This window comes from Choristoneura fumiferana, chromosome 17 (genome assembly GCF_025370935.1).
Source record: "Choristoneura fumiferana chromosome 17, NRCan_CFum_1, whole genome shotgun sequence".
In the NCBI taxonomy this organism is placed as follows: Eukaryota; Metazoa; Arthropoda; class Insecta; order Lepidoptera; family Tortricidae; genus Choristoneura; species Choristoneura fumiferana.
Window position 1 is genome coordinate 1,991,640 of NC_133488.1, and position 20,390 is coordinate 2,012,029.

The 20,390-nt window shown below is 40.6% G+C and overlaps 1 protein-coding gene across 1 annotated transcript; it reads left to right on the top strand.

Moving 5' to 3' along the window:
• Positions 1–408: 408 nt before the first annotated feature.
• Positions 409–19,409, top strand: LOC141437508 (unconventional myosin ID-like). Its single transcript, XM_074100930.1, has 11 exons — positions 409–597; positions 7,182–7,303; positions 8,318–8,537; positions 11,367–11,564; positions 13,117–13,356; positions 13,715–13,865; positions 14,224–14,381; positions 15,566–15,687; positions 16,801–16,951; positions 17,544–17,690; positions 19,179–19,409. The coding sequence occupies exons 1-11, from the start codon at positions 508–510 to the stop codon at positions 19,407–19,409; spliced, it is 1,830 nt and encodes a 609-aa protein (XP_073957031.1). The 5' UTR covers positions 409–507.
• Positions 19,410–20,390: the final 981 nt, after the last annotated feature.

Below are 20,390 nucleotides of genomic sequence, written 5' to 3' on the forward strand. Positions count from 1 at the left end.
TAGTTATCATAATTTCAGTTTTCTTTGCAAGAATCATAATGCTATTGTGTCTTTAGACAATGGAACAACTTTTTGCATTATCTTATTTAACTTCACTTTGTATTTGATTACTGGATTAACTTGCACCAGCATCGGTTAAATATACTGCGCATTATCAGAAGTCAATAATAAATAAATACAGGATGTCTCACGGCTATGCCACATGGAGTGAAAGTATCTTAAATATTGTAGATAGACAATTTTACTGAAAGAAGACTTCATTTCGATTTTAAAATCAATTTAAACTGCAGTCAAAGTTTTTAGAAAAATACCCCAAGTCTAAACCGGTTGTGATATAAGAGTAATTTTCATACTTCACCGGAGTTTTCTCATAGTTTCATTTTAGTCCAAATTAACCAACATCTCGTTCTTTCCAGGTTCCAGCACAACAAAATCTACACATACATAGGCGAGGTGCTGGTGTCTGTCAACCCGTACAAAACGTTGGACATCTACAATGCCCAGCACATGGCGCAGTACAGAGGGCGGGAGATGTTCGAGGTGCCGCCGCATGTGTTCGCCGTCGCCGATGCTTGCCAGAGGGTGCTCAGGCAACAGGTAGGGATTGCCTGACTACATAGCATAGAGCCTGAGAGCATAACACCCTGTATTACAATCTCTAATGTCTTGGACGATTGATAATTTTGATATGTATTTAAGTTATGTATTTATCTACATATATCTCTCTTGTTCTGAGAGGAGGCCTGTGCCCAGCAGTGGGACATATATAGGCTGAGATGATGATATATATATATAGAAACTCGAAGTTCGTGTCGTTTTTTTTTTTTTTTCGGTCGGACTGTTGCTTTTAGCCTCAGACGGCTTTTACAGCTTACCGGAGAGAGGGCGAGCAACCAGATGGGCTGCTCAGCAAGTGGGTGGTTTAAACTTAGCATGCCTAAGGGTGCTCCTATTGAGCCGACCTCACACTTTGGATGCTAAGGGAGAGTTGCAAGCAATCGGATTTTAAGTTCGTGTCGTGCGGTCTCTCTTACATACTATTTAATACGAGAGCGAGAGGGACGATACGACACGAACTTCGAGTTTCGAGTTTCGTAGTAGTCCTGCTGTGTCAGTGGCAATTTTCCACGGTTCCAAATTGCCAGACTATCTTATATCGCATAGACAGTTGACACCATAAGCAGCCCGTCTGGCACATAAGGGCAGCCGTCAAGCTTGAGTACCCTTTACCGTGTAGGTTCCTACTAGCGAGGACCTTTAAAAAGGCCATTAGTACGAAGCATTGTCTCGTCCTGGAACGTTCTTTGTTAGACAGGCGACTGCGATACTTTTGTTACCAGTGACAAAAGATTTAGTTACAATACTCTTTTTATTTTTGAGATGCACTGAATTGTATGAAATTTAAAGAGGAGTGAGCATTTTAATCCGGAAAGTGAGACAAGCTTTGCTATACACATTGATATCACTAACGTCATCATAATGTCAAAAATTTTGGTAGTTTGTGGGAATCAACTTTTTTTTTTTTTTTATTCTACTGGATGGCAAACGAGCAAGTGGATCTCCTGATGGTAAGAGATCACCACCGCCCATAAACATCTGCAACGCCAGGGGTATTGCAGATGCGTTGCCAACCTAGAGGCCTAAGATGGAATACCTCAGGTGCCAGTAATTTCACCGGCTGTCTTACTCTCCACGCCGAAACACAACAGTGCAAGCACTGCTGCTTCACGGCAGGATTAGCGAGCAAGATGGTGGTAGCAATCCGGGCGGTCCTTGCACAAGGTCCTACCACCTGCACTTGTCAGGACGCCATGCGGTGACGCGTAGTGGTCGTTGAAAAAACTGCTGAGATTGAAGTCGCTTGATCGTATGATCCGCTAGATTATGTAATTTCTAGACATATCGTGAAACGCTGTCATTTTATGATACGCCTAAGAGGTGGCCAGAGTATGTGCCTAATAAATAATAACTACGTCAGATCGATTCCTAGCCACATACATCGCGTATCGTAATAGTTGCTTTCTTTCTATTTTTAGGGTTTAGTACCCAGGAGCAATGACTGCACTAATATTACTGGAGCTCCCTGTCCACCTGTCTGTCACAGGGTTATATCTTTTGAATCGTGAAATAAAGAAAGTTAATTTTAATACTGGCAATTTTAAGGTGCTACGAAACTTTTCGTGTACGAGTAGGGACTCGAGCTTGACCGGTTTTTTTTCACCTGTATGTACGTCAGTATTCACATTGATACCCAGACGGGATAGCTAATATAGATGCAGTTTTTAATTGATCGCCTAAAAACAAGTCTGGGCCAAAAACAATTCAACGAATTTGAATGGCTTTTAACTCATGAGCCGTAAAGCAAAAGACTTACAAACACCCTTTGTTGCAAATTTTAAACAGATAAAGTCGAAACTTTATAGCTTTAAGACAAGGGAATCTCTGGGCCATCACAACAGCTATAAAAATCTTATTTTTGTTTCCAAATAACAGGCTTGCAGGCTTTGCATCTCTTGTAGGTCTGCCATCAAAAATATATAGTGTGGAACTTTGTTACTTTACAAATTACTAATTGATACTAACAATGGTTTTACAATGAATTTAATAAAAGCTTTAGAGCAGCGACCTGCCTGCCGAGCTTCTATGAGTGGCTCCACCAGTCATAAACCAACTTTTTTCACCATTTTGTCTTTTAAGTCTGTTGACAATTAATCCTTTGGCTCGCTTCTCTATTGCCACAACACACTCATGATCCGTGTTACAAAATACAGATTGCGTATGAATGAATACGTACTGGCATACACGCCAGCGACAGCGAACCAGTGCTGAACCACTGGGGAGTGACTCTTTACCTTTTCGCCGCCACGTCAAATACAAAAGGCATCATCCATACGCTAGGGTTCTATATTGCAATGTCTAAAATTCAACCTTAACACAATTGAACGAACGTTGCTTTTGCATTGAAGTAATGGACGTACATATAAGTCGTTGGCGTGGAACCTGCGCCCTGCGGAGCGTATATATGAGTCGTTGGCGTCGAAAAGGTTAAACGACGTCCCGAAATTATCGTAACGACTCGTTCTATAGCAAGCGTATAGGTTTGGTGTCTTGACGTTGACCAATGTTAACGTCAATACACATTGGCACAACCAGCGGCGAGACAATTGACTTCGTATAATGCCCGCGATTAAAGGGGTCAAGTTATAATTGTCTGCCGATCGCAGTGATCCCTAAAATTTGTTTTGCCCCTTGAACCTGCTACATAGGTACCATCAGCCAAATAAGTGGCCTATCAATTTTTAAACAAGTTCCTATCAAATGAATATGTCGTTAAAGTCGAACTTTCAAGTTGACAGATACGTCTATTGACATTACTGTTTTATGACATACAAACGATTATCAACTTTAGGGTGGTAGACCACATATTTGGCTGATGGTACATTATCCTTCATCATCATCCGGGAATCGTCCACGTTGAACAAAAACCTCTAATTTTCTCTGATCATTCTACTGCCACACTGTCCCTTTCAAAGACTTCAACGACCATAAAGAATCGTTATCGCCCACGCTGAGAACCTATGGTTTATTTTGTTAGAGTATCACACCCCTGGAACTGCCATATTGCCATTGAAAACGCTACAGAGTTCCAAATTTCATGGCTCAGTTCCCATTGTCCTGGCGGCCCTCGTAAAAGAGACCATAACTCGCCAAAGACCACCCAACTGGAAAAATGGCTCGTAAACGGTTAAAATGCTTCAGAGACTAAACTAGGGTTGCTAGATGGGAGTGCAAAGCAAATTGATTGATTCTATAGCGTTACTTTGCGAAGAAACAGCAATATTAGCAATGAACTGACACTTACCTTATTACTATTTTATATTAACTATGTTTTTGTGAAAATGAAGAGGTTTTTACCCAGCAGTGGGTGGATGTGAGCTGATTTGATTGATTGTGTCCGTTAACTATGCGAGGCATTTTTGGTCATATTTCGGAGGAGGAGAGGCTGGCTTACTGTCATATGTCTCGACTCCCTCTCCCTTCCGCCCTTTGATCTAAAAATAAAGTTAGATCCTTGTACAGTCGCCATCAGATATTTCAGAGCGGTCAAAAATATCGGAACATGCACCCTATTATTAAGGTATTAAAGTTCATGTTTCTATATTTTTGATCACCTTGCCCGCTCCGAAATTACTGATGGCGGCTGTACAATAACCAGCACCAATATCTAATTATGGTCAACGAAGCATCCATAAATATCTGATAGACTCTATTTGTAGAGCCGATAGGACGTGCCAGATATTTTTGCACGCTCCGCTGTGGCAGATATTCAGATATTAATGTCCAGTAAACTCGTCCCAGTAGCGATACATTGCGGGGTCACAACCAAACGAGTTACACAAGATCGATCGAGCACCGCAGTGTCATGCTACTAGAACGGTTTTACTGGAATAACGTGAACCTGAACCGGGCATAATGCAGATGACTGTCAGTCGAACAAATTGTGTGCTAATAATGTCACAGTGAAAGTGATTATTAAAAGCTTCCGACTGTACATAGGGAGTCTCTTAAGAGCGTTTATACCTGCTGAGCTGGCAACGTTGCGTTTTTGTTAGTTTTTCTCGATTATTCCATAAAAATTGAATGAAAATTAATAATGTTGTCTGATAGAACCCTTCTTAATATATAAGTTAATGTGTCTACTCCAATAATTATTCGTGATAGACTTTTATATTCCTTAAAACTAATTAATGTTTATGACCGGTTTTTAAAGAAAATAAAAGTCTATCACGAATAATTATTGGAGCAGACACATTAACTTATATATTAAGAAGGGTTCTTTCAGACAACATTATTAATTTTCATTCAATTTTTATGGAATAATAGAGAAAAACTAAAAAAAATGCAACGTTGCCAGCTCAGCAGGTATAAACCCTCTTAACTCTGGAAATGCTGAACTGATTTCAGTAAATCTTTTCTTGTAAAAAATAACACTCAAATCACACATGCTGGGCTATTTTATACCGGAAAACTTCAGTCTGTTTTGAGTAATCACAATCAGCTGGCAGCCCTAGACTGGGAGGACAGTTTACGGTGTCAGTAAAGACGTCTGTTTGTTGCGATTGTTAGGATAATTTTGAACGCGACATTGTTAGCTATGCGTATGGAACGATTCGTTTCACTAGAATTATATGCTTATTTTCTGCATGAACTCGCAAAAGGGTTAAAAAAAAGAAAATGTAGAGACAATAATTAAGCCTTGGCTTAGAAGATTCGTTTTTATTAAGTCTTTTTAAGGTTTCGTGGCCGACAAGGAACTTTTATGGTTTAAATCTGTCCGTCCACTGCTTAACTTAGACTAGAAGTCTGTAATCTTGTATAAGTGAAATAAAATATTTTCTTTGCTCTACTGCGACCTTTTATATCAACCTCCACATTGTAAAAACACACACAAATCACATAAACCCATCTATCACCACCACCACACTACAGTGACGCGTTTCGAACTCAACCAGAGCTCATCTTCAGAGCAACACAACCGTACACCATTCTACCAGATGTTAGACTCAGTCTTAGTGGAGTGGAGGAACTGCATGAACACGCATATCTTGCATAAACGTAGCTATCATAAAGCCGGGTTTAGACTAGCAAGATAAATCGTGCAAGTTGCATTACATTGCGGCGCTCGATTTACCACTAAACTAGTTCGCTTTACGGCCTCGCAATGTATTGCAACTTACACGTCTTTTCTTGCTAGTCTAAACCCGGCTTAAGGTCGCGGGTGATCAAAGAAATTATTTTAGTTCATTGATATGAACCTCCGTGAAGTAACGCCTGATTCAATAAATTACTTGTATAAAGGGCAACACACACAGAGAGCGGGCGCGGGTCGTGCGCGGGCCCGCGACGGGCGTATTTGCATGGCGGTATATGGACGCCTTCACACAGAACGCGGGGCGCGGGTCGGGCGCGGGACGAGTCGTGCGCGGGCCCGCGCCCGTCGCCCATCGTCACAAACAGCGCGCGGGCCAAGCGCAGAGTTACCAACTCTCAAACATATTTATCCCTAATGCTTTAGTTAAAAACCCCTAAAACTCGATTTTAATGAAAATTTGTACTTTAAAGTTGAATATTTCGCAAACAAATCACCGCATCGAAAAATCGTCTTAGTAACCCCCTAATGGTTTTAATTTAAAAGACCCCACACTATAGGGTTGGATGAGAAAAAAAACCCGTACTTTACGTCTATGGGACCAAAAAAAATTTTTATTTTAATTTTTCATTTTACAATTTGTCGGGATAGTTTTCATATATATCCGTGCAAAATTAGAGCTTTCTAGCATTGATAGTCCCTGAGCAAAGCCGCGGACGGACAGACAGACAGACAGACATGGCGTAACTATAAGGGTTCCGTTTTTGCCATTTTGGCTACGGAACCCTAAAAATCGTATTCATGCGCAGTAATTAGTTCATTTTGGCGAGAATAAAATTTAAGTATTTTATTTTTTAAATTAATTGGTACCACAGAAAAATCTGATATTTTTTCCATTGACTAGTATAAGCTTATTCCTGTCGATAAAAAAAAATCAGCCACTTTTAAAAATTTCATCCATCGCCCCATTATTACATAAATTGGATTTAATTAAGTAAGTAAATAAAGTTTGACCTTGGTGCGCAAGCGCTTTTGTCGTTTTCCGCATTTATCTCGCGGCACTGTATAATTCTTTGTCGAGTTGTCAAAAATGTCGTATCTATTATTGGTTCTAGAACTGTTTTAATTTGTACTCCAAGTCGCCATTTTATTCGTCAAAACTTTTTTGCGGTCGCTAAGATTTAAGCAAAAGTCGTCACTTCTAGGGACTAAGTCACTAAACTGGCAACATTGATAGCCGCTGCGGGCCCGTCGCGGGTCCGACCCGCTCTCTGTGTGAATACAACGAACCGCGCGGCTCACGCGGCGGACACGACCCGACCCGCGCACGCTTTCTGTGTGTGTTGCCCTTAAGTGTTCTATTATTTATTCTGGTCTTCTAATATGATGTATAATATTGATGTATGAAAAAAACCTCACTTTCGCATTTATACAATTTCGGGTGGATACCGCCTTTTTCTATTGAGTTAGGAATATAACTAAGATAAGTTATAGCATAGTGCATTTATTAATTACGCTTCATTATTTTCAGGGCAAAGACACATGCGTCCTCATTTCGGGAGAATCGGGCTCGGGTAAGACGGAGGCATCCAAATTCATAATGAAGTACATCGCCGCCAACACCACACAAGTACACAGAGATTACATAGACAGGTGAGACGAACGGAAAATTAATTTAGCAAATCCCGCACTGTGTAGAATCCAAGTGCTTGTCAAGCACCAGCAGATGTATTTCTCTCTCTGAGTTTCCTTCCGCACCGAATTTTATTTATCTAATCTTAAAGGTTGGAGTTTTTGGATTTCATACCGCTCCTGTGAGAATTTTTGGTGAAAATTAGCCTATGTGTTATTCCAGATTACCTACGAACTTTTTTTTTCCGTAAGAACCTTCTACAAAGTTTTTTTTTTTGACCTGTTAAAGTGTCTACAGCCGGGCAAAGTATTAGAAAACCTAAAAAATATATGGATGGAATCGGTAAAGTCGTTCTCAAGTAATCGAGTGACCAAGAGAAATTGAATTGAAAATAAATTTATTTTAACTACAATCTTTCACATAGTTTTTTGTACATAGCTCCGCAAAACTGTTTACAGTTTGTCTGCAGGATACAGCCCCTATAAGAACTTCAGTACCTATTAAATAAGAACATTGTGTAATTTAGAATTTTATAAATGATTATATTGTTACAATTATGTTATTGTGTTATGGAAGAGTTTCGAACAAATATTTTTTAAAGATCTTTTTAAAAAAATATTTTTGCCAGTTTAAAGGCGGATGTTATCAGGTAAACTGTTAAACGAATAAGGTAGTCTTTTTTTTAATATTCTGTCGCCGAAGTAAATACGGATTCATAATAGAATATAAGGGAATAGCGCTAGGATTTCATTTATGCACATATAGTTATATAACTCAGCCCAGACCCCTACTCCTCGGCGGCCCTGCTATGGCTCCGGTAGCGACCATGGTAACGGCGGGGCAGGCGGTGCTATAGTTAATCGCCGGCAGAGGCCCGGCTACCAAAAACAATCGCGGGATCGCGGTGGATGCGGAAAGCACAAGACCGGTCTGAGTGGAGAGCCTTGGGGGAGGCCTATGTCCAGCAGTGGATGTCTTTTGGCTGGCATGATGATGATGAGTTACATAACTAACCTTGTGTTTATCCTTTCTAGGGTAAAAAACGTCCTCATCCAATCGAATTCTATACTGGAAACGTTCGGGAACGCGAAGACGAATCGCAACGACAATTCGTCGCGCTTCGGCAAATATATGGACATACACTTCGACTACAAGGGGGACCCGGTCGGCGGCCACATCAGCAACTACCTGCTGGAGAAGTCCAGGGTCGTGGGGCTGCAGCCTGGCGAGAGGAACTTCCACGCGTTTTACCAGGTCGGTGAGGGTTTTCATACTCCGGTAGACAGGTGTCCAGCTTTATTTCAGCAAAGATAATTTTTTTTTGGGCAAGAAGAATTTATACACGGTGTTAGGCCTTTAACACACTTATGAGTAGCGAGCGTGTTTTGTATGAAGGCGATCACGCAACGAGTTCGCCGCGACTGATGTGTATAGAAAACACGATCGTAACTCGCACGTGTGATAAGGCCCTTACAAAAATACCCGTGAAAAAACGGGTTTACATGTTTCCCTCCATATTTACAATGTTTAGAAACTGTAACATTGTAACACTGTACGAGTTACCTACAGAAAAAAAAGATAGGTATGCAAACCCTATTTCATACTAAAAAGTGTCGCGAGGCGTGGCGTGACGTCACGCGGAAATTTACCTAGTTTTATCACTAGCTTTTGCCCGCGGCTTCGCCCGCGTAGAATTCGGTTATCGCGCACTGTTACCCCTGGGAACTGTGCATTTTTCCGGGATAAAAATTAGTAAGTCGCTCTCTGGCTCATAAACTATCTCTATGCCAATAATCACGTCGATCCGTCGCTCCGTTTTGACGTGAGAGACGGACAAACATACACACACTTTCGCATTTATAATATTAGTATGGATTTTTTATTTAATTGTCAAATAAATTTTCTTATAATTTAACAGACGGATAAATTACATTTTGTTAGGAAAGTAGTCCATTTTCCATTCTTGTAGCCAGATTTGGTAGCTAAAGGCTGACCAGAATTATAAGAAACCTCGCCATATTGCGGTAATCCAATAAAACTAATTTCTTGCACTGGTAACACTAAATTGAAATGTCATCTGTCTATTGCTGTCAAAGCATAACGTTGTTTGCGCGTGGTATTTTAGTGTTCTTTTAGTTTTTGTGCGTTAAAATGCTGAAGATTATCCATAGCCTTGGAAGGAACACACATTCACAATGTATAAAAGTATTTGTCATAGAAAAAGTCTCAGGGATAAGAAAATTATCCTTTAAATAACATCACCGACACCGTTGTCAATATGACTGCTGGGTATGGTATGGTATGGTAAGTGTAAAGAATGTTGCAATATAAAACGTAGAAGTGCTGCCCTCGCGTCACGTTTTTTATATTCCTGGTCAGCCTTTAGCTACGAAATGGGAATTGTGATTGAGATGTTCCGATGCATACTCGCCATAATTTAATGCATGCAAAAAAGTTTACTCTTTTTTTTAGGGTTCCGGAGCCAAAATGGCAAAAACGGAACTCTAAGTTTCGCCATGTCTGTCTGTCTGTCTGTCCGTCCGCGGCTTGGCTCACGGACTATCAATGCTAGAAAGCTGTAATTTTGCACAAATATATAGGTAAACTATGCCGAAAAAATGGTACAATTAAAAATTAAAAAAAATATTTTTTTAGGATGTATGTTAGTCTGTCATGTTTGACGGGTGACTCAGACGTGTGCCGATAATAGTTTTGCCTTATCGTTGATAAAACTTAATCTATATCCAGGCTGGTGTGTATTTAATTACTCAGTTTCCCGGAAAAACTGATAAATAGAAAATGGATGTGTTTTTGTTGCGTAGTTTCGTTGACTCGTAGTTTAAGGTTTATTTTATGTATGGTAGCTGTAGGGTGTATGACGACTGTAACATCATGGTAATCTTTACTACTCAAAAGAATATAAGGGCCACATTAATTTAACCGTTAAAATTAATCAAAAATATGTTTGCGTTTTTAATTGAATACATTTAATTATTTGTACTGTGTTAGGTTGTATTAATAAAACCATTTTTAGAAATGGAATGGAATATTATAAAGAATTATATTTGTTAGTATTTTCATTTCACCCATAAAATTCCCGTAGCCCTTATTGTCATTTGAGCAGTATATATCACAAAGCTACAAAGTACTTGTGACAGCAAATTCAAATTCGGGTCTTGGTTGTTTAATATATATTTAATTATGTGTTTATCTATATAAGTAGGTTTATCCGTTGCCTAGCTTTAGCTTTGCTTAGTTTGGGACTAGGGCTATTGGTGTCAAGTGTCTCATGATATTTTTTAATAAATAAACAAAAGATTACCTTTTTATTATATTAGTAAAGAAGTATAGGGAAATATGTGTGTTCTCTCAGTAACCATACGAAACTAAATTGGTACAGAACTGCTTTAGAGATAGCATAATATTGTTTACTTCCTACGAATTCCGCCTATTTAGGAGCCTTACTTACTAACCAGCTGCTAAATGCATCTAAATGTATAAAACTTAAAGTAAACAAACTACCAGACAGTAGACATAACGTACTCGTATATAATGGTTACTACTAGGCAACGGATTAACATACTTAAATAGACAAATACATACGTAAGTAAATACATAACAACCAAGACTCGAGAACACACATTCATATTTTTCATACAAATCTGTCTGCTCCGACCTGAAATCGAATCCGGGACCTCCAGCTTCGCAGTCAGGTCTCTAACCACTGGGCTACCCGGTCGTCAGAATGTATTTATTTTTAACTAGCTTTTGCCCGCGGCTTCATCCGCGTGGAATTCGGTTATCGCGCGCTGTTCCCTCGGGAACTGTACATTTTTCCGGGATAAAAAGTAGTCTATGTCACTCTCTGGCCCGTAAACTATCTCTATGCCAAAATCACGTCGATCCGTTGCTCTGTTTCGACGAGATAGAAGGACAAACATACAAACACACTTTGACATTTATACTATTGGTATGGATTTATTTATCCGCATGCTTTAACTAGAAAAATGATACACTATCCCTGATTAAACTTAGTTTTTTGTATTAATTGCATTTTCTCAAAAACATTCATTTTCTTTACAGTTATTAAGTACAAATAATCCTCACACGAAGAAATACGGTCTGACTTCGAACGCTCAGTACAAGATTCTTGGCAGCGAGCGGGCGACGGCACAGGATTCCAAGCTCTATTCCGTTACGAATAGCGCCTTTAATGCGCTGGGCTTCTCGCAGGCTGTGCTGGATGATATCTGGAGTATCGTCGCCGGTGTTGTGTTACTGGTGAGTGGAAACGTCAATAACTCAACCATAAAAATTACATTTTTAATACAAGCTTTTTTTGCTGACTATTTTTTTGTTGAAACTATTTTTTGTTTTTACATTTGAAATTTACCACGAGCTTTGCGGTGAAGGAAAACATCGTGAGGAAACCTGCACAAACCTGCGAAGCAATTCAATGGTGTGTGTGAAGTTCCCAATCCGCACTGGGCCCGCGTGGGAACTATGGCCCAAGCCCTCTTGTTCTGAGAGGAGGCCTGTGCCCAGCAGTGGGACGTATATAGGCTGGGATGATGATTTTTTGTTGACTGTGCTTGCATTGTCACCCAAACTACATTTGCATACCAAATTTCAAGTCGATGCCACTAACCGTTGTAGAGTTCCGTCCTGCGGAAACGATCCTGGCTGGACTACCAGGATGTCACTACCAGATTATTGTATTGTCACGCGATTTACATTAGTATTCCAATTTTCAGGTCAATTTGACTACTGAATGTTGGTCGAATTTAACTTGCAAGATTTAATCAAATTTGATTTGATCAGTTCAGTTGATCACTATTCAGTTTTTTTATCACTCTTTCACATTGAAACTTTCGACTGTCATCATCATCGTCCCACTGCTGGGTACAAGCCTCTTCTCAGTTTCCAGGGGATTGGGTTTTCGTTTTCACGCGTCCTTACCGAGCATTGGGAACTTCACAAACGATACTGAATTGCTTCGCAGGTTTACGCACGATGTTTTCCTTCATCGAAAAGATCATGGTACGCAGGTAAATTCTGAAAAACACAGAGGTGCGAGCCCGGGTTTGAACTCACGACCTTCTGCTTGAGACGCTATTGTTCAAACCACTGGGTGGGTAGCCGAGTGGTTTATTCCATGGCACAGTATCCCTATAAACCTGGCACTGTGACTACAGGGTCCTTTTAATGCCAATGAGGGCTATCGTTTTTTGTCTCACTAGATGGCGCACTGTTGCGAGAGGTTTTTAAGTATGGCTTTCAAAGTCTGTTATTACGGGAGTGAAAACAAAGTTTTGATTAAAATCATATTTAATACACCTTAAAACCGTACCATAAAAATATCGAGCATGCCACAGTGTTGCATAGTCCCCGGTTTGTTCGGAAAAACGGGAGGACAAAGGTTTCCGAAAGACAAAACTGTCTCAAAACACAGACATTCATTGCCCCGGAACGCATATTTGCCATAATTAATTTCAGATATTGCAAAATATTCACAAAACTATTCTAATTATAAATAAACCCGCGTAGTTCACCTAAAAACTATGAAATTTGACATTTCGGAGACCTCACGCTACACTAGCGCCTCTAGTGGCGAATTCATACGCGATAGCCCTCATAAAAAAAAAACGTTTTTCGGAAGTCCTCAACAGCGGGGCTACTCCGAAATTCGAAAATCAAAGTTCGTGTCGTTCCATCTTTCTGACGCTTATACTATTTAATACGAGGGTGAGAGAGACGGACGGATATGAACTTCGATTTTCGAATTTCGGAGTGGGCCCTCAGAGCAGACCCTGACTATCCTTTTTTTTTGCAGGGCGAACTAACATTCACGGAAACACAGGACGGCCAGTTAAAGGTCGGAGGGCCGGTCAAACACTGCGTATCGGCTTTAGGCGTCACCGAGGATGCCCTCCGGACGGCCATGTCTGGCCGGGTTCTGTCCGCGGGCGGGGAACTGGTCAGCAAGGAGCATTCCCTCAGCGATGCCAACTACACGAGGCTGGCGCTGGCTAAGGCGGCCTATGACAGGCTGTTTACCTGGATAGTGCAGCAGGTGAGGCATAGATGGCGCTGATATCAATAGGTAGCTGGGTGAATATTCGAGCGTTTTGAGCGCTCGTTTTGACGTCATTACCTCATTTCATTACCATCCCACTTTATTAGCACAACGGAAGGACAAGGCGCAAGAATTTTGATCATGCTAGATTTAGCATGTAAATTGATGTAATGTAATTAAAAATTAAACCCTGAGCATTTGATGTCACGATATTTTGACGCATCTAAATCCTGTGAAAAGTATGATATTAATATGAATGAGAAACGATTTAGTGCTGCGATTAACCTAAAGTTAAGTATTATGTCTCTAAAGCGCGAATAAGACTAGAAAAGTTACAAAGGACTTTTTTTTTCAGATCAACAGAGCAATAGAAGTCCCCGTAGGCACATACAAAAACACGCTCATCGGCGTGTTAGATATCTACGGATTCGAAATATTCGATACGAACAGCTTCGAGCAGTTCTGCATCAATTACTGCAATGAAAAACTCCAGCAGCTGTTCATTGGTGAGTTTTCAACAAACATTTTCTATTTACAATACAATACAACGAATTTTTAACACTTTTCCAGACCCCGCGAATTTAGATGTGCTACCGTTTACTTTTGAGGGATTAGTTTAAAAACGAATAATATTTTTAGTAAATTCAAATGATTTTGTACCATATTGTATACTGAGTAAGGTCAAATATTTGTGTATATTTATGTGGTTGCTATACATATGCACTATGCTTGGAAAGGGTTAACATAGGTTTTTCTGAGCCTTAAACATATAAAAATGTTTTAAGTTGATTTTGATTTTGACCGCGACCGGTGATCGCACCTACAAAGCCTAATCAGGTTCTCTAATCATAAACGTTATTTTAGAGCTGGTGCTGAAGCAAGAGCAGGAGGAGTACGCCCGCGAGGGCATCCAGTGGACGCCCATCCAGTACTTCAACAACCGCGTCATCTGCGAGCTGGTGGACGCGCCGCACCAGGGGGTCATCGCCATCATGGATGAAGCTTGTCTGAACCCTACCAAGGTATCATACATCATCACCATCATTATCATCCGGAAGACCACTCCTGAACCAAGACACATTTGTATGTACTTGGTATTTTGGAGCAGTGACTTTGTGTGGTTTGATTGAGCGGGTTAGCCCAGTGTTGTCTGGATAGATCTAGTTTAAACTGGATTGGTCGAGTAAAACGTGGGTGCACGGTGGTTGGCTCGTTTCTAGACGCGAACGTTCAGAGGTTTGATGGCATTTTGAACGATTTGACGTTCAGCGCGCGACATTCCAGTTAGAAACTGAAAAAGGATGTAGTTTTTTCAGTATCCAGAGTTTTGGCTTCCCCAACTGTTATCTGTCCTCATCCATCGGCTTATATACGTCCCACAGGCCTCCTCTCAGAATGAGAGGTAAAAAGTTTTTCCGAACTAGTAGACTGCCAGCTATAGAGAGGTGAAAAAAAAAGTCGGTTAGAAACTTAGCAGCAGGCAATAGATCTAACAACTCCCCAGAGCACTCCCCATGCTAAATGTGGTATAAGATACATTGGAATGTATAGAAGGAATTATTTGAGGTGTCCCGATCTCATTAACAGCCAATCTTTCGAGCAAAGCCATTGTATTCTATTATGTCCTCAAGTGCATAATCCTCAGTTTAAAATGAAATGAAATATAAGATAACATAGCACTTTGAAATAACGACTTTATTATTTACTACTGAGAGTTCATTTTAAATAAGACTTTGTTGGCAGATAATGTTTTTCAAAATTAAATGCGTTTGGTAGATAAGCAGCCTCATAGAAAGTATTATCTGCGAACGTGTATTTATTTAAAATACACCATCTGCTCTAGACAATAAAGTCGTTGTTTCAATGAACTATTTTATTTTATATTTCCGTTCATTTTGAACTGAGTATTATGCGGTTGAGGGCACAATAGAATACAATGGGTTTGTTCGAAAAGTTGGCTGTTAACGAGATCGGGACACCTCAAATAATTCCTACTATAACATCCTTCCTCAAGAACAGCGGTCAAGCCGGCCAGAAAGTTCCCAGACAAATGTCATATCTATCACATTTGAGAGTTACGTAACGAACGTGTTTGAAAATACACATCAGTCGCAAGCGTGATAAGGGCCTTAGTAAATTACCGTATCTTTTGAATAATTTAATTACCTGCATGACGCACTTTCCAAAATACTTTGTGTGTATCCAGATATCAGACAAGCAACTTCTGGAAGCGTTGGACAAGCGTCTCGGCTCCCACAAGCACTACACGTCGCGCCAGCTCGCGCCGGCCGACAAGAAACTGAAGCACGGAGTCGACTTCCGGATCACGTGAGTCCATATCAATTAACTATAAACAATTACTTTGCTCACCCACAACTTTACGATAGCTGGGGCCTACCATGATCTTTCATAAACGATCCAAACGCAGAGAAGTTTAATTTAGGCACCTAAACTGAATCGTCGAAATTGGTACCACTACGTTTATTTCTCAGAGCTGAGTCTCACAAGGCATGTATGGGTTTACAAGTGAATGAAAGACCGATATTGTCTCTGGTCCGAAACGCCGCGAAAGGGATGCGCTATAATAATGCAAACCAAATATTGTATACTAAAACCTCTTTATTATGGAAAACCATAACTCTATGTCATTCCGTGTTCTTAGCAACCGTTGTGTTGATTACAAATAAAATGTTTACGCTGTCACTAATCCACGAGTCTCTTCTCTAACTGAAAAATTAGTTTATCAATGAGGAGTTAAGAAGCACAATGTCGTGAGTACCTATGAGAAGTTATAAAACTTGAATAAAAGTTTTAAAGTTTCTTGAAATTTAAAAATATTCCAAGTAAAATACTTAAAATTCCAAAAGAATTAACAGAATGAGTAACTTATACTGCTAAATTTGACACTGAAGCGATTCAATTCCCACTCAAGTTAAGCGTCATGGTACGAAAACCGCTTGAAGTGAGTGAATGAAAATGTCTGTATCGCTGTCGCTGAACCGTGCTTGAACTGAATCGCAAAAGTAACGTCGTGGTACGAAATAGCGATGCAGTTCAGTTTAGATTAGAGCCTAAATTGAATCGTATTAAGAGAGCGTGGTAGGCCCCCTGCGTTTATTCAACAAATGTGTGTTCATGCAGCTCCTCCATCTCCAAACTGTTAGAACACACACAACATACAACATACATACTCACACTCATACATATACAGACTCAACTATCACCACTACCACACACTATGCACAACATAACCGTTTACCATGCTACCAGACGTTAGATGTTGAGTCTAACATTTATCAAGCCAGCTACCTGATGTTAGATGTTGAGTCTAACATTTATCAAGCCAGCTACCTGATGTTAGATGTTGAGTCTAACATTTACCATGCTAGCTACCAGATGTTAGATGTTGAGTTAATGTCAGTTAACATTTTCGTCGCGCAGGCACTACGCGGGCGACGTGACATACGCCATCACGGGTTTCATGGACAAGAACAAGGATTCCCTGTGGCAGGACCTCAAGCGGCTGCTCCACTCGTCCACAAACAACTCTCTGTCCGACATGTGGCCGGAGGGAGGGACCAACATACAGAAGGTAAATTAAGAACAGATAGGGGCTGTTTCACCATCCATTGATTAGCGTTAACCGACGGTTAAATGTGATGCCGTCTCCGTCTATTCGAACAAAACAAATAAAGCTCTAGCAGGCAGGATATGGCGCTTCTTTGTGTATTGCTGTCTATCAACTTTATTACCCATAACCGCAATAAAGACATTTTTGATTTGGTTTTGATTTGAAAGACGGCATCACATTTAACCGCCAGTTAACACTAATCAATGGATGGTGAAACAGCCCCATAGTCTCATAGTTGTCAATACTAATTACAATTATACTACTAGTTACAGTAATACTACAAGTGCTGTGTGACGTTACGCCATGCGACACTTCCGAAGTTTGAAGCGCTTCATCTTTGTATTTTTTTATTTGATTCGCAAACAACAAAACACTAATCTAACGGACTAAGGGGCTGTTTCGGTGTGATGCCGTCTCTATTTGTTTTGTTCGAATAGACGGAGACGGCATCACATTTAACCGTCACTTAACACTAATCAGTGGATGGTGAAACAGCCCCTTATTGTTATACCTCTACTTACATGATATATTATGAATGTATGTTGTGTGGCAGACATCGAAGCGCCCCCCGTCGGCGGCGACGCTGTTCCGCAGCTCGATGGCGGCGCTGGTGGCGGGGCTGCAGACCAAAGAGCCTTTCTACGTGCGCTGCGTCAAGCCCAACCCGCTGCAGGCGCCCAACACCTGGGACGACCAGCTGGTGAGACCACACCTTTAAACTGTCTTATTTAGAAGCCGTGGGGGCCTGTAGTGATGTAACGAATATTCGCATTCGCATATTTTTGCATATTCGCATTCGCATTCGCAAAATTTCTGCGAATGTTTTGCGAATATGAATATCAGAAAAGAATACATTTATTAGATAATAGATAGGTTAATAAAATCAAAATACATTTATATCTTATGTTTTTTTATAAAAAAAAAAACTTAATCTCGTAATCACATTATCAGTCTTCACTTAATCATTTGGTATAATTTATTTATTTACTTTGCGATGCGTTCGTATAAACTGGGTAATTCTCGGAACAAAGTACAACCGGAACGCACTTTGTTCGAACGAGACTGCCATAGACAATTTGGCGCAAAAACGAAAAACTGAATATTCGCATTCCAATTCTTATTCGCGAATGTTCAAATAATGACATTCGTTACATCACTAGTGGCCTGGTTTCACCTATCGCCTCTCACGCAGAGGACCGCGGGTTCAAACCCCAGCTCGCACCTCTGAGGACGTCCACTGCTGGACTATCAATGGCTATATAATACGAAAAATATAACTTTATATAAGCTTCGGTCCCACGAATGCTTGTCAAGTAATCGGGTACCCGTGGCTCCCCTAAGATCCGTACTTTATGGCGTTTTTGCTTGATTTTAACAATGTTCATTGTATTGTACAGTCGAGTTCATAAACTCGGAGCAAATTTTTGATCAATAAATAAATCTGAACACACTCTATTGTGAACGGCGTCGCAGCGTGTTCAGATATTTTGGAAAAAAATTTTTGCTTACTAGTTTATGAACTCAACTGTACTATGGTGTATAGAACTATTCGTTTGCTTGTCGCACCAGTACAGTATTATATTTACTTCATAGTTGGCCTAGTGCTTTGACCTATCGCCTCTCAAGCAGAGGGTCGTGGGTTCAAACCCCGGCTCGCACTTCTGAGTTTTTCGAAATTCATGTGCGGAATTACATTTGAAATTTTCCATGAGCTTTGCGGCGAAGAAAAACATCGTGAGGAAACCTGCACAAACCTGCGAAACAATTCAATGGTGCGTGTGAAGTTCCTTATCCGCACTGGGCCCGCGTGGGAACTGTGGCCCAAGCCCTCTTGTTCTGAGAGGAGGCCTGTGCCGAGTAGTGGGACGAATATAGGCTGGAATGATAATAATAAATAAATAATAATAAATAAATATCACGGGACAATTCACACCAATTGACCTAGTCCCAAAGTAAGCTTAGCAAAGCTTGTGTTATGGGTACTAAGCAACGGATAAATATAATTATATAGATATAGATACATACATATTAAACACCCAAGACCCGAGATCAAACATTCGTATTTTTCATACAAATATCTGCCCCGACACGGGAATCGAACCCGGGACCTCAAACTTCGTAGTCAGGTTCTGTAACCACTAGGCCATCTGGTCGTCTGAATGAGTTAGTGTTATTTGTTTCCGTTCAGGTTCGTCACCAAGTGGCGTACCTCGGTCTGGTAGAGAACGTGCGCGTGCGCCGCGCCGGGTTCGCGTCCCGCCAGCGCTACGACCGGTTCCTCAAGCGGTACAAGATGCTGTCCCAGTACACGTGGCCCAACTTCAGGGGGAACAACGACAAGGACGCCGTCATGGTGCTGCTCAAGGATCTACAGGTCAATGACGTGCAGTATGGACACACCAAGCTGTTTATTAGGTGAGTTTGATACCGTTGTCACGGGGTGGTGTCCGGGTGAAGAAGAAGGCAGGAATAGGGCAGACAGTGATATTTGTTTAAGATAATAATAAAAGGGCACGTTTCCGTGCCCAGTTCTTTATTTATATAATTCGATGGCACCGAAGTCCAGCAATATTACATTACATAGAACAATGAACTTAAGGAGCTTCACTAATACACTGCAATTATTTGTAGCTGGATAAGGATAAAACCTTCCTTCGTATAGGAGTAGTAAATTATAAGCTTGTTATGGAGTTTTAGGAAATTCATAGGATCTAGGATAAAAGACAAGGTATCTGTTCAGCTCGGAGGCTCTGAATAGAATGGCTACTTGACGTAAATTGAACAGGTGTGGAATTAGAAAAGGAAATTTGAATTTAAATGTTATTTTTTCGAATATGTGCTAAACCAGACAGTACAAAGAGTTAGGAAGAAACGAGCTGTATGACACCTCGTTACACCGTAACGCCATCTAGTAGCGAATAGATTAACTAAGACGAAAGCGACAGCTGGCGCCTCGAAGCGAAATGAAACAGTAGCGATCAAACCGGTCTCGCACCTTAGTAATTAATTTACATTTGAAGTTTACCACGAGCTTTACTTAAGGAAAGCATTGTGAGGAAATTATCACAAACCTGTGAAGCAAATCAATGGTGTTTGCGAAGTTCCCAATCCGCATTGGGCTCGCGTGGGAGCTACAGCTGGAGCCCTCTCATTGTGGAAAGGCTTGTGTCCAGCATTGGATGTTGTAGGCTGGGATGATGGTGAAAAATAAATCCTACTTATAATATTACAACTGTAAAAGTTTGTGTGTATGTGTGTGTGTATGTAAGTTTGTCCACATGCTAAAACGCTGGACGGATTTAGATGAAATTTGGTATGTAGATAGCTGCACGTCTGGAATAACACAGAGGCTACTTTTTATCCCGATATTCCCACAGGATAAGATAAATCTCGAAACAAC